Genomic DNA, 13,019 nt, shown 5'->3' on the forward strand with positions numbered 1-13,019 from the left:
GCCTGTAATCCCAGCACTCTGGAGAAGATGACAGGCCAGCCTGGGCTACAGCGGGGGGAGGGGAGGGAAACAACGAGGGACACGGAAGAAATACAGCGTGGCGTGGTCCCTCAGGGTCTTCATACCAAACATGGAACTAGGGCTGCAGGCTTCCAGGCAAAAGTGCTTGCTTCTGGAAGTTTGATGACCTGAAGCAACATCCTGGGGAACCACGTAGTGGAAAGAGAGAAAGACCTCTCTCTACACGTGGACCATGTTACACTCCGCGCGCGCGTGCACACACACACACACACACACACACACACACACATTTTCTAATGTTTTCATGCTGTACATCTTGATGCATTCCCTTAATCCCAGCATTCAGGAAACAGAGGTCGGATATCTGTGAGTTCAAAGCTACCCTGGTCTGCAGAGTGAATTCCAGGCTAGCCAGGGACAGGTAGTGAAACCCTGTCCCAAAATAAAAAAGGAAAGAAAAGAAGGAAGGAAGGAAGGAAGGAAGGAAGGAAGGAAGGAAGGAAGGAAGGAAGGAAGGAAGGAAGGGTTAAGATGGAGCCAAGCTTTGTATTTTTGTTTTGTTTTTAAATAAAGAGCTTTCCCTTCGATTTTTTTTTTTAAATCTCATTTGGAAGAGAGCAACACCTTAGCACACTGGACAGTAATTTTCAGATTTAGGAAGTTTTACAAATTCCAGACAATCGGATAAAGCAGGCTCAATATTGAGGTAGCGGAATGCCTGACTTCCCCTTCAGGGAAGGCTGACTGAATAGGGTAATCTAGATATCTACTTGATGAATTGGTGGGTAGATGGATAACCAACAAGTCGTATATAGTTCATTAGTGATCGTCTAGGTGTGGCGAGTATCTGGTATTTATTGTAAAACTCAACTTTTAGGCTGTTGGTTTTCATACTAAAAGGAGACTCGGGGGATATATCAACAGATTTGGCAAATCTCCGCTGCGTATTAGCCGTGAGATTGGAACAAAATGCTCAATAGTCAACTTCCTGTCTGCTGTGACTGAATTCTCAGGGATAAAACGCCTGAAGGCCATCAGATCAAGAGCAGACTCCCTAGAGGTGGGGACAGAAATGCAAGCTACCTTTTGCAAAGTCAGGCATGGCTGTTGGAACCTTCTGTCAAGTTCAGGTGACCCTCCGCTGTGTCCTGAGGCAGCCAAGTTGTGTGACCGACACATAAAGACAACCCAGCAGTCCTTTTATGCAAGACAGCACCCCCCCCACTCCCCAAAGCCCTTCGAGGGCCTCCCCCAAAGTATCCTGAGAACAGCAGCGAACCAACCATCAGTTTCTTCCAAGAATGCTGGCCTCGGCTGTGGCTGCCAAACCCGTGGGGGCCTTAAAATCCTTCTGCGCCTAGAAATAACAGCCATATTTCGACTAGTACACCTCCACCGTGGACTGTTGGCATTTTGTATCAATTTCTTGGCCCAACTTTTTAATATTTTTTTTAAATAATCAATTTTAGGACCTACAACTATGTAATCTTTCTTTTTTTTCTCGCTATGACCAAATGGCTCAATTTATCATTTAAAAATCAAGCCATTAGGCCAAGCAATCAGTCGGAGGAGGCAGTGATCAGGAGGCGAGATCAGAACATCAAGTGGAGGCCATAGAATTTTCAGTGTCTCCTAAATGCCTAGAAATGACCACCATGATGCCAGTTTTATTTCAGGAAACGCGGGCCTGACTGCTGAAGGAGGAAGACACCTTTAGTGAATGAGGGCTTAGCGGGGTGAAGCGGCGGGGTGTACGATTCTCTGCTAGCCCGAGTACAATCAGCGGGGTACCCGGCACGGGGAACACGCTCCAGGCTGGCAGAAGGCGGCTGGCCGCCAGAGGGGGCGGAGCCTCGCGGAGTCCCGCCTTGGACCTTTATGACGTAGGACAATGCCTGCCACGCGTCCGAATTCAGTCCTACGGGAGAGCCACACTCCCTTGGACAGACTTCAGGGCTCACACTAGGCCTGAGGGTCCTGCTTTGGGAACCATGCATTTCCTAGTCAGACTAGCGGTTTTCCTCAGCCTGTGTGGCTGTTCCAACGCTCAGGGACAAACGAAAGAAGAAGACACAGAGGAAGTGAAAATAGAGGTTCTGCATCGTCCAGAAAACTGCTCCAAAACAAGCAGGAAAGGAGACTTGCTAAATGCCCATTACGACGGCTACTTGGCTAAAGATGGCTCCAAATTCTACTGCAGGTAGGAGATGCTCCGTGCAGCTCAAGCTCAGTCGATACACCGGATCTTGTCCCTATCCCACACCAGCCAGAAGCCAACTGATGCTTCTGTTTTAAGGGGTTTTGTTTGTGTTTTGGGTTTTCTGTTTTGATTGTTTTTTTAACAGTAAATTAAGTCAATATGCCAATTTAGATTAGAAGATAGTACCTAAAAAAACTGAATGCTTTTAATTGTTGAAAATGTTAGCTCGGTAATTGACTGCAAACCCACTACATCGCGGGCATCCTACTGACCACCACCACTGTCCTTGGGACCCCTACAGCTAAATCAAGGCTGCTCGAAAGGATAGTCACACTTTGTTTACCCAGAGCTGAATTCTCTTTCCAAAAAGTATGTATTAGAAGCTAGCGCATTTTGTTCTGGTCTTCAGGGGGTCATTTTCTGGCAGAATCCCTGGAGATTTCACCCACTTGGCTCTCCCATCTCTATTAGGGTCTGATTGGGTACCCTTTCTTTAGCTGTGCCCTCCAAAGACAGGGCACCCTCCAAAGCCAGGCCTGGAGAAAGCAATTCTTTCCAATTTAGAGGGAAACTTATTCTTTCTATTTAGAAGAGAAATTTAACGAGATGTTACTTTCAGTCCTTAAAATGAAATCTGGAGCTCAGCCTGCCCCTTCGGTTTTGGGAAGAAACCCAGAGAAATTAAATGAGTTTTGTTCAAGCCATGCAGCTAGTTAGAGGCAGGAGACCCGTTTAAAACTTTGACTATTGGGTAGTTTTTGTAAGGATGACAGTAGAACAGAAATGGAATGACTTCTAGCGATCCTCTCTGCCAACACCACAAAGGACGGACTTACGGAAGAATGCGAACACGGGAAAAGAGACTCCAATTTTAAATAAAAACCAAACTTTCTTTCATGACCTCTGCTCATTTAAGTACCAAGTATGGTTTCTTGCAGTCGGACACAAGATGAAGGCCACCCGAAATGGTTTGTTCTTGGCGTTGGGCACGTCATAAAGGGACTAGACATCGCAATGATGGACATGTGCCCTGGAGAGAAGAGAAAAGTGATTATACCTCCCTCGTTTGCTTATGGAAAAGAAGGTTACGGTAAGAACCTTTGCCTGCTCCCCTTGTTTGAAACCCCTGTCAATGCCACCTATTTGGACTATCTAATACCTAATTAGCAGTCAGTTTCCTAAGGGCAATTTTGGCATCCCCCTGTCTCGTGGTAGAGTCATGGCATCTTTAAAGCCGTTGACTGAGTCTTGAAGAGGTAATCCCCCTTGCCTCTGTTTTTCAGCAGGAGAAGACTGCTGCCCCAAGTGAGATCAAGGAGAGTGAGTGCTTCGAGCTAGTCAGACCTGACATTCCCAAAGAGATGGTTCCAGATCGCTATAGCTTCATGCTCACTGCCTTCTGTCAATCATTTGCTCCTATCAGAATAGTTCCTAGGGCCTGGTGTGTGACTCGTGGTGGGAGAGGGCTTGCCCCCACCACCTGATTTCATCCTGGCACTGCACTACAAAAGAAAAAGAAAAAAGACAGCCTCCCACGGCATCATACTTTTATAAGCAGTGTGTGTGTGTGTGTGTGTGTGTGTGTGTGTGTGTGTGTGTGTGTGTACATGCATAGGAGCCTGAGAAAGAAAGAAAATTGAAGATAATTTAAATGCAATACTATCTTCAAAAAGTGGTGAGTTGATGTGGGAGTGTCATATATCAATCTTTTGATTTCATTGGTTAAGTAATAAACAAACTGCTTGGGCTCATAGCTTAGAACATAGGTGGGTGGAGTAAACAGAACAGAATGCTGGGAGGAAGAGGAAATGAGCTAAGACTGACAGCTCTGCTCTCTGGAGCAGAGATGGCATGCTCCCCATTCCTGGGCAGACACACGCGATGAAGCTCCGACCCAGGATGGACGTAGGCTAGAATCTTCCCGGTAAGACCGGAGCTGCACAGTTTATTAGAGATGGGTTGATCGGCATATCAGAATTAGCCAGTAAGGGCTAGAGCTAAAGGGCCAAGCAGTGTTTAAAAGAATACAGTGTCCATGCAATTATTTCGGGTAAAGCTAGCCGTGTGGGCGGCCGGGGTGCTGGGGACGCAGCCCCGCCGCTCCTATTACTACAGTGAGTTGTTTTTTTCTAGACAAAACAACGTAGGTCAAGTTTGCCCTTCAGTCTCTTTCCTCAGTTTCTGAGTTGTCTCATCAACATCCTGCTTACCCTCAGAGTATCCACATCCATCTTCAGTGGGCCTACACCCATTATCCTACAGCAAATGGCTAATTTATCATTTACCAAAACTGGTTTATGCTTGGGTAAGAAGGACTGCCCAGCTTCCCAAACTACCAACAAACTATATCCTTTCTGCAGGGAAATAGACATTCTCACTGACTTTGAGGAGTCTCCAGTAAACATCTAAGCAATCTCACTGACACATTTATTTTACTTATAAGAAAAGTGAGGCCTGAAAAAATACATACATTGGACTGTGGTTACCTGTTGCTATACCTGTATTACAATAGCTTAAAGAAACTTACCAAAATCTTCTTGATTATGTGTAGCCCTGGCTGGTCTGGAACTCACTCTGTAGACCAGGCTGGCCTCGAACTCACAGAGCTCCTCTTGCCTCTACCTTCCAAGTACTGAAATTAAAGGTGTGCACCACTGTCACCTGACTATTACATAAGCTTTTAAAAAATATTTTTATTAATTCTTTTCTTTGAGAGTTTTATGTAGGTACACAATATATTTTGATAATATTCCCCCCGACACTGTTTTCCCCTAATTCCTCTAAGATCCACTCCACTTCACCTCTTTACTCCCTCCCAACTGTCAGTCATTCACACAACACACACACACACACACACACACACACACACACACACACACACACACACAGTGAGAGAGAGATCTCCTACCAGATTAAATCTGTGTTGTCCAAATACTCATGGTTGTGGGACCATCCACTGCAGCATGGTCAACCTACTGGGGACAGAGAATTGACTCTCCCTCCCCAGAACCCATCAGCTGTCCATAGCTCCTCAGTTAGGGGTAAGGGCAGGAACGCTAGCATGTTGACCGGCTGGCTCTTTACAGGTCTTGCTCGCTATGAGCTTAACGTACATGTCTATTAAAACATAACAGTAGTTATGACTTCATTTTAGGTGATGCTTGAAGAAGCTTTTCTTCTGGCAAAATGTCCTTGACTCGTGTCACGGAACACCCCTGCATGTCTTGAAGTGCATGTGGCTTTCTAGAGCTTTAATTAACGGTCTCTGTGGTATGTATATATCCTTTGCATTAACTCCTACCTCTTCTCTCTACCTCTATAAATGTAATTCTATTGCAATGCACATCTATCTCCTTTTTTTAGCTTTAATATTTTTTTGTAGAAAAAAACTAAGTAGCAACATTTTCTGCATTTATCATAGACTTGTTCAGGAACTTCCCATGCATCTGTGGTACTTTTTCTTGGGAAATTTGAGTGTGGGCTTCGAGGAGCTCAGTGGTGTGGGTTAGCTCACTTGCCTCTCAGGCTCTGCTTCCAGCAGCAGCAGCAGAACAACAAAGGGAACTTGTGCTTCGAGTCTGTCTTAATTACTGTCATTTTCCTGTCCTTCGAAGTCAGGATTTTGTAGACTATTAGGTCGGGACTTTGACGACGGACGCCTGCTGGTGGGCAGATTCTTCTGTGTTCCAGCTTTGGAAAGTGCACTGCTTTGGGCTATAACTTCTGCCTTTTCCTGTTTGGGTGATAGAAGTATTTTAGCAAGAATTGTCTACTTAACCATTAAAGACATTGCTGTTTCTTTTGCTGAACAAACTTAGCTACTTTCAAAGACTTTCATTTAGCAGATACATGTGTATATGTCCTACATCACATGACCTATAAGGCCCTGGAAACATACTCAGCTACTTACTACATCTTGGCAACCCTATGAAATATTAATCTGATATAGCCTCATCTTGCTAAATTCACCAGCTGCATCAGCTAGCAGATAAACTTTATTAAAACTATTCAATTTCATTTAAAAATGTTTATTATTAGAAATATCTGTGTAAAACTGCTTCTGGACTTTTATTACTGCATTTAACTTTTTCCTGTCTGTAAATTTTAAAAGCTAGTTGATATTTGTTTTACTTATGCTCCTGGATTACTTTATAAAATCATTTTCTTAGAGATTATACTTTGGAATCTCTTTTTCTTCTTCTTCTTCTTTTTTTTTTTTCCTATTTTTGTTTTGTTTGATTGGTTGTTGGTTTTCTGAGCCAGATTTTTCTGTGTAACCTTGACTGTCCTGGAACTCACTCTAGAGACCAGGCTGGCCTCAAATAGAGATCTGCCTGCCTCTGCCTCCTGGGAGCCGGGATTAAAGGTGTGTGCCACCACCACCCAGCTCTCTGCTAATTTCATTTATTTATGTACGGACAAAGCATGAGCCTCAGCGGGTCAGAGGTCAGAGGACAATTTGTGGGAGGAGTCAGTTCTATCCTTGCACTGTCTGGGCTCCAGGTATTGAACTCGGGTCATCAGGCTTGGCAGCAGGTACCACTGAGTCTGTTCACCAGCCCAACTTTGGTGGGTTTCTTCCCACCATACATTTCTTCCCTATACCATGTCTCTGTCTATATCATCATATAGGATGATCAAGATATAGTAACAAAATCTTTATTTATTGTAACTTAACCAGGAAACTGGTCCAGAAGGGCCTTTGGACTGACCTAGTTTAAAATATAAAGGGGGGGGGGGATTTCACAAAATGTTTTTATAAAAAGGGGACAAAATAGATAAACCCTGAAATTTTTTATACTAAACTTAATAGTTTGAAAGCAGTACTTCTAAGCTCTAAAACCCTGATACTCATGTGACCACTGAATGAATCTCTGAAAGCCATTTTTCAGTAAGTCAAACTGTTAAAATTTAAACCCTTAGCAGAAGGCAAGATTCCACCCAACGCAACACTGCTGTTTGAGATTGAACTTTACGCTGTGACCAAAGGACCACGGAGCATTGAAACATTTAAGCAGATAGACACGGACAACGACAGGCAACTCTCTAAAGCCGAGGTAATTCAAACTTCGTGTGTGCAGTTTGAGCTTTTCTTCCATGATAAGTCAAAGGCATTTGTGTCCAAGATACTCCTTAGTTTTCGCTAGTGTTGACTCTGATTGCTTTAGTAGAGCTACTTGCTGGAAATTCCGACCTCAGAGAAGAAAATGTCCTTTCCCTTTTCTCTGTAGATAGGAAGGCCAAGAAAGTCCTAGTGTGAGGCCTCATGATGCAGGCCGGTAGCCTCAGTTATTCCCAAGCCCGACATAAGAAAATAATACCGCAAAGGACAGCCTGGGCTACAAAGAATTCAAGGGTATTCTGGGTAACTTACTAACACGCGGTCTCAAAAGGTGCAAAAGGGTCTGGGCATATGGCTCAATAGTAGAGTTCTTGCCCGAATATCCATAAGGCCCTGGTTTCAATTACTAGTACTGGCAAATCAATCAATCAATCAATCAATCAAGAAAAATCCCAAGCTACCCGTGGTTCTTCTGGCGGCTACACTAGAGAGATAGACTTCCTTCCAACAGTACTGTATGGACTTGTCCCCCTGGACTCTGATGTAGATGAGATTATGTAGAGCTAGCAAGACTTTGAACTGAGTGGGCTAAGCAATTGGTAATCATGAGCTAAAAGTCCACCTCCTATAGATCAACTAATAAATATTTGTAATAATGATACACGTTCTTCACACTTTCTTGGTCCCAGATACCATTCTAAGCACGTAAGTGCGTGAATGCGTCTAGTCTTCAGGACAGCTTAGGTGACAGTCCCTTCTGTCATCTCTTGTAGATGGGGAGATGCTAGGGAGGCATGTTGAGTACTTAGCTGCGATGACAAACCAGGGATTACACCCCGGCTGTCTGGCTCTGTGCTATGAGTCTTGGGTACGCCCTACCTTCCAGGTACCACCATCTTGAATGTTTCAGGGAAGCCCACAGTGCCTTGTCTAGTCCCACAGTCTACGCTTAACTTGGCTGTCTTCCTCCTTCGTTCAGAGGCGATTAGAAACATAACATCACCTTGGTAGGTAATGAGGCAGGGGGGCCCTTGATTTCAAATAGTCTATTTTCTATTTCAGGCACTTCAGGGTTGAGATAAGGTCTCATTCTAGTCCCAAGCTGTACTGGAACTGTGATTTGTATAGGCTGGTCTTGAACTCGTGGAAATTCTCCTACCTCTTCCAAGGGCTAGAATTACAAGAACAAGCCCTAGCTGCTAAGTCTTTGCTTCTTTTCCTATTTTCTTTCTTTTTTGGGGAGAGGATTGGATTTAGAACAAGGTCATTCTAGGCAAGCACTAGCTCCTAAGCTACATCTCCATCTCCAGTCTCCATTCTTCTTCCTCTCCCCCTCTAACCCTCTTCCCACACAGCTCTAGTTCCTCCTCCAGGAGCCTCATAAATAATAAGTCCTTCCTTGAGGCTCCTCCACTGGCCAGGAGGGAGAGAGGCCTATCTGCCAGGTGGCTCACCTTGCTTTTTCCTGTTGTGATAAAGACCACAGCCAAAAGCAACTCAGGGAGGAAAGGCCTTATTGAGCTTCCATATCCTAAGTCTTAGTCCCTTGAGTGAAGCCAGGGCAGGGACCTGAAGGCTGGAACTGAAGCAGAGACTACAGGGGAATACTGCTTACTGGCTTCATCCCAATGGCTCGCTCTACCTGCTGTGTGCTACACCCCAGGACTACTACCCACGGGGAGCTGAGCCCTCCCACGTCAATCATTAATCAAGAAAATACCCCACAGACTTGCTCCAGGCCAGCCTGATGGAGGCAGTTCCTCAACTGAGGTTTCCTCTTCCCGGGTGACTCTAGTTTCTGCCAGCACACACCAGGCCTTCACAGGGTCTCTAGAGGGGACCTGTCTTCAGTGTTACTTCTCCTGACTCCTCACCGCCCTAGCAGCAGCAAAGGGGTCACATGGCACCCTGGGAAGCAGCCTGTGCACATGCCATCCATTACTTACTTCTGCCACACCCGGAGGTTCCTTCTGGACTATGAATGTCCCTAGACATTAGGGTGTCTCCAATTCTTTTCTGGAAATAAAAGTAGAGGCAATCCAAAATACGCTCAGCTTCACTACAGTTTCCCAGGCATCTTGCTGGGTCTCAGCTACGCTGTCACGGGATGGGTAAGAATGATTTTTTTGCCCAGTTATAACAATTTAGTTATCGTCTGTTGACGTGGACCCTGATGTCAGTCCTATGGTATAGACACTTCTCTCCTTTGACAGATGGTATTCCTAGTGTTCAGAAGGTTAGATGCTTTGTTGCAGACCATGTAGTAGATACATGTGGAAGCCCAGCTCTGAAACATGAACTAACAGAAACTTCCTTGCTTAATTGATTGTTTCTTCAGGTTAAGTAAGGCGGGAGTGGGGTATAGTATTAAATTACAAAATGAAAGGAGTGTAGAGCCCATTACTGACACAAATTAAAGTCGTGGGGCTGGAGAGATGGCTCAGCAATTGAGTGCTCCCTGCTCTTGACAGAGGACCAGAGTAACCTCCCACATCTGCTAGCATCAGACCAGTCGCTCCAGCTCCAGGGGATCTGATGCCCTCTTCTGGTCTCTCTGGGTGCTGCAGGCACAAAAACATTAATAAAATAATCTAAGAAAAATTAGAAGTTGTGTTCTTGCCCACTGCCTGGTATCTTTACACACACCGTATAGAAAAAGAGATAGTTTTGATTTAGAAAATGCAGAATGTTTGAGGCTGTTTAAAACGCTTTATACTTACATAGGATTGCTAAGTCTCAGCAGAAAGAAGAAAAAAAATGTTCCTTCATATTGGATCAGAGTCATGTCTGAGAACCTGCTGCAAGGCCCACTAATTCAACTCCACGTTTCAAAACGTCTCTTGCCTCTCAAATGGCCCAGACTTGCAGAACATTGTCTCCAGCTCGGTAGACTGTGCTTTCCTTAGCATAAATCAGCATTTTCCTAGGGAAAAACAGTTGTCACGTAGATATCTTTAAATGATGCGGTGTACACATTTTAAGAAGCAAAACAAAGTTGACTATGGTGATGTCTCCCCATAGTCCCAGCTTCTGAGGGAGCTGAAGAATGGATTGGGCCTATAAATTGAGACCAGCCTGGACAACACAGTGAGAGATGGTGTTGTCTCGAAACAAGGAAATGGGGGGGGGGGGAGTTTTGTTTTGCTTTTTTTTTTTTTTTAACTTAGCTTAACTCGGTATAAATAGCACCATTTCAGCATGAAACCTCCAGCATCGGTGAGGTGTGCTTTTAGTTAGGATCTCCCAAGTCTGGTGTGTGACTTACACTTACAGGCACACGTCTCAGGTTACCATAGCCACCCGCAGACGTTGCATGTGGCTAATAAGACAGCGCTTCACTGCATGCTTGCTTAGAGAAAGGTCCCGTGCTGCAAACACAAGCAGGCAACACTGGAGAATGTCTGAAGATTAGCTTGATGATGCACTAGATTCATTAGTTCCAGAGACAAAAACACTAATGAGATTTTTATCAAATAATAGGAGTGCATAAGACTGTGCTCGCCTTTCCTAAATTGAACAGTGGATTATTAGAAAGTATTTCGTTTCAGGAAGTAATATATAGTAATGTAGATTGGTGTGGCTAGTGCTACCAATCTACAACCCCAGGGACAGCTAATTTGAACACCTGTTTCTCTTCAGAAATCGCTTCAAAAGTTAAAAACGAAAAAATTCCTGGGCTGATCCTGGTGGCTCATGCCTTTAATCCCAGCTCTTGGGAAGCAGAAGCGAGCAGATCTCTGTGAGTTCAAGGTCAGCCTGGTCTACACAGTGAGTTCCAGGCTAGCCAGGGCTACAATAGTGAGTTCCAGGCCAGTCAGACCTTGTTTCAAAGGTATCTCCAAACCAAACCTTAAAATACTTTTTTTTTTCTTTTGAGACAGGGTTTCTCTGTGTAACAGCCCTAACTGTCCTGGAACTAACTCCGTAGACCAGGCTGGCCTCAAATTTAGAGCCTACCTCTGTTTCCTGAGCACTGGGATTAAAGGCGTGCACCACCATCACCCAGCTGAAATACCTTTAAAAATATTAAAGGGCTGGCAGGATTTCCAGGTGACTATAGCTCTTGCTCTAAGCCTGGTGACCTAAGTTCAGTCCCCAGGATTCCACATGGTGGAAAGAGAGAACCAACGTCCATCAGTTGTCCTCCGACCGCCACGCGTCCGCCATGGTCCTCGAGTGCTCCCCTATAAGCCATCAGATAAATGACTTAAAATTGTTCTATCACTCAATATGCTTATTCATTACTATAATCATTTCTCAAAGTTACCAGACATTTGTGCAGGTTTCATTATTAACGACACTCTCGTCTGGCCCTCCAGATCGAGCTTTACTTGCAGAAGGACTTTGAGAAAGATGAAAAGCCCCGGGACAAGTCCTATCAGAAGGCAGTTTTGGAAGATATCTTTAAGAAAAATGACCACAACGGAGATGGCTTCATTTCTCCCAAGGAATACAATGTGCACCAACACGATGAGCTATAAATTTTACTTCTTTGTTAGTAAATTACTGTACTTTGCTTTAAAAAAAAAAAAAGGTCACTTTTCTCCATGTTGTGGTTGCCTGTTTTCCCTTATGAAAAGATATTAGTTTCCTTTAATAAACATAATTTTTGTGTGATAATGTGAAGCTGTTTTGCAAATCTAACTCTGGTGTAGGTGTGATTGTATCCCCTGTTATTTTCTTCTGTGAACATAAATTGTAGCACCAGGGAATGGGCCTGTATCCCAGTGGGTGACACCCTCCTTCAGGGCGTGGATGAATACTCTAAGTGCTTCTCGGCTCTAGTAACAGTGAGGAGAGGTACGAAAAGATCCTGAAGATCCAAGATTTTAATTCCTAAAATGCCCCATTCCTAAGAATACTCAAGAGACCAGGAAGCAATAGCTTTTTTATTTATGCATTTTGTGATGTTTTATAGATAGTAGGACATAAAAGCATGGTACGAAGTCTTCCTTTGACGTCCATGCAGGAAGAAGTCAGTTGTGCATAACTCGGATGCATGAAGAATTTCAGCAGTCTGTACTTTTTGGTGTGAGCTTCTGGCCTTGGGAATTTGGCCAAACTAAAGCTCCTCACCTGTACCAGACTCTTCTTCCTCAAGCGCTACTATAAGTGTATTATTACTCTTCCATGTTTCTTCTCACTGTCTACCATGTGTAGCTTTTTAAAAAGCATTTAGTGTGTGTGTGTGTGTGTGTGTGTGTGTGTGTGTGTGTGTGTGCTCGTGCATGTGCGCACGGGCAAGCGTGTGCACAAGCACGTGCAGATGCATGAATAGAGGTATCTATGGAGGCCAGAGGCTGTCACTCCCTGGAGCTGGAGTTGTAGACTATTGTGAGCTATACGAAGTGGGTCCTGGAAATCAAACCACGGTCCTTTGTGAGAGTGCTGAATGCTCTCTCCAGCATCCCTTATTGTCCCCGCCTCACCCATCCATTAAGTTTGGCCCATAATTTTAAATTAGTGTCATAGCATGTCTTGGGTTGTGGTTGTCTTTCTCTATCTCTTATCACTCCACTCCAGCATTCTTATTAATGGCAAATGACGGTTACAAATTGGAATGCATTAAAATTTTTAAAAATTTAACTTTTTTAAAAGTTAAACTTTTTTGCTACAAACGAGGTATCTTGTGTGATAGTTTGAGTGTAATTGGCCCCCATGAAGCTCATAAGGAGTGGTGCCATTGGGAGGTGTGGCCTTGTTGAAGGAAAGGTGTGGTGGGGGGGAGCAGGCTTT

At 44.3% G+C, this 13,019-nt stretch overlaps 1 protein-coding gene across 3 annotated transcripts; it reads left to right on the top strand.

Annotated features, from left to right (window-relative positions):
- The first annotated feature begins 1,910 nt into the window (after positions 1 to 1,910).
- On the top strand, positions 1,911 to 11,901 carry Fkbp7 (FKBP prolyl isomerase 7). 3 transcript variants are annotated; one of them, XM_075984798.1, is made up of 5 exons: positions 1,939 to 2,221; positions 3,160 to 3,311; positions 5,376 to 5,491; positions 7,145 to 7,278; positions 11,603 to 11,901. In XM_075984798.1, the coding sequence occupies exons 3-5, from the start codon at positions 5,455 to 5,457 to the stop codon at positions 11,762 to 11,764; spliced, it is 333 nt and encodes a 110-aa protein (XP_075840913.1). In that variant the 5' UTR covers positions 1,939 to 2,221; positions 3,160 to 3,311; positions 5,376 to 5,454; the 3' UTR covers positions 11,765 to 11,901. The 3 variants fall into 3 exon arrangements, with proteins under 3 accessions (XP_075840911.1, XP_075840912.1, XP_075840913.1); XM_075984796.1 differs by lacking the exon at positions 5,376 to 5,491 and having other exon boundaries at positions 1,911 to 2,221; XM_075984797.1 differs by lacking the exon at positions 5,376 to 5,491 and having other exon boundaries at positions 1,911 to 2,221; positions 7,148 to 7,278.
- Positions 11,902 to 13,019: the final 1,118 nt, after the last annotated feature.

The sequence above is a fragment of the Microtus pennsylvanicus genome, chromosome 9, assembly GCF_037038515.1.
Source record: "Microtus pennsylvanicus isolate mMicPen1 chromosome 9, mMicPen1.hap1, whole genome shotgun sequence".
Taxonomy (NCBI): domain Eukaryota; kingdom Metazoa; phylum Chordata; class Mammalia; order Rodentia; family Cricetidae; genus Microtus; species Microtus pennsylvanicus.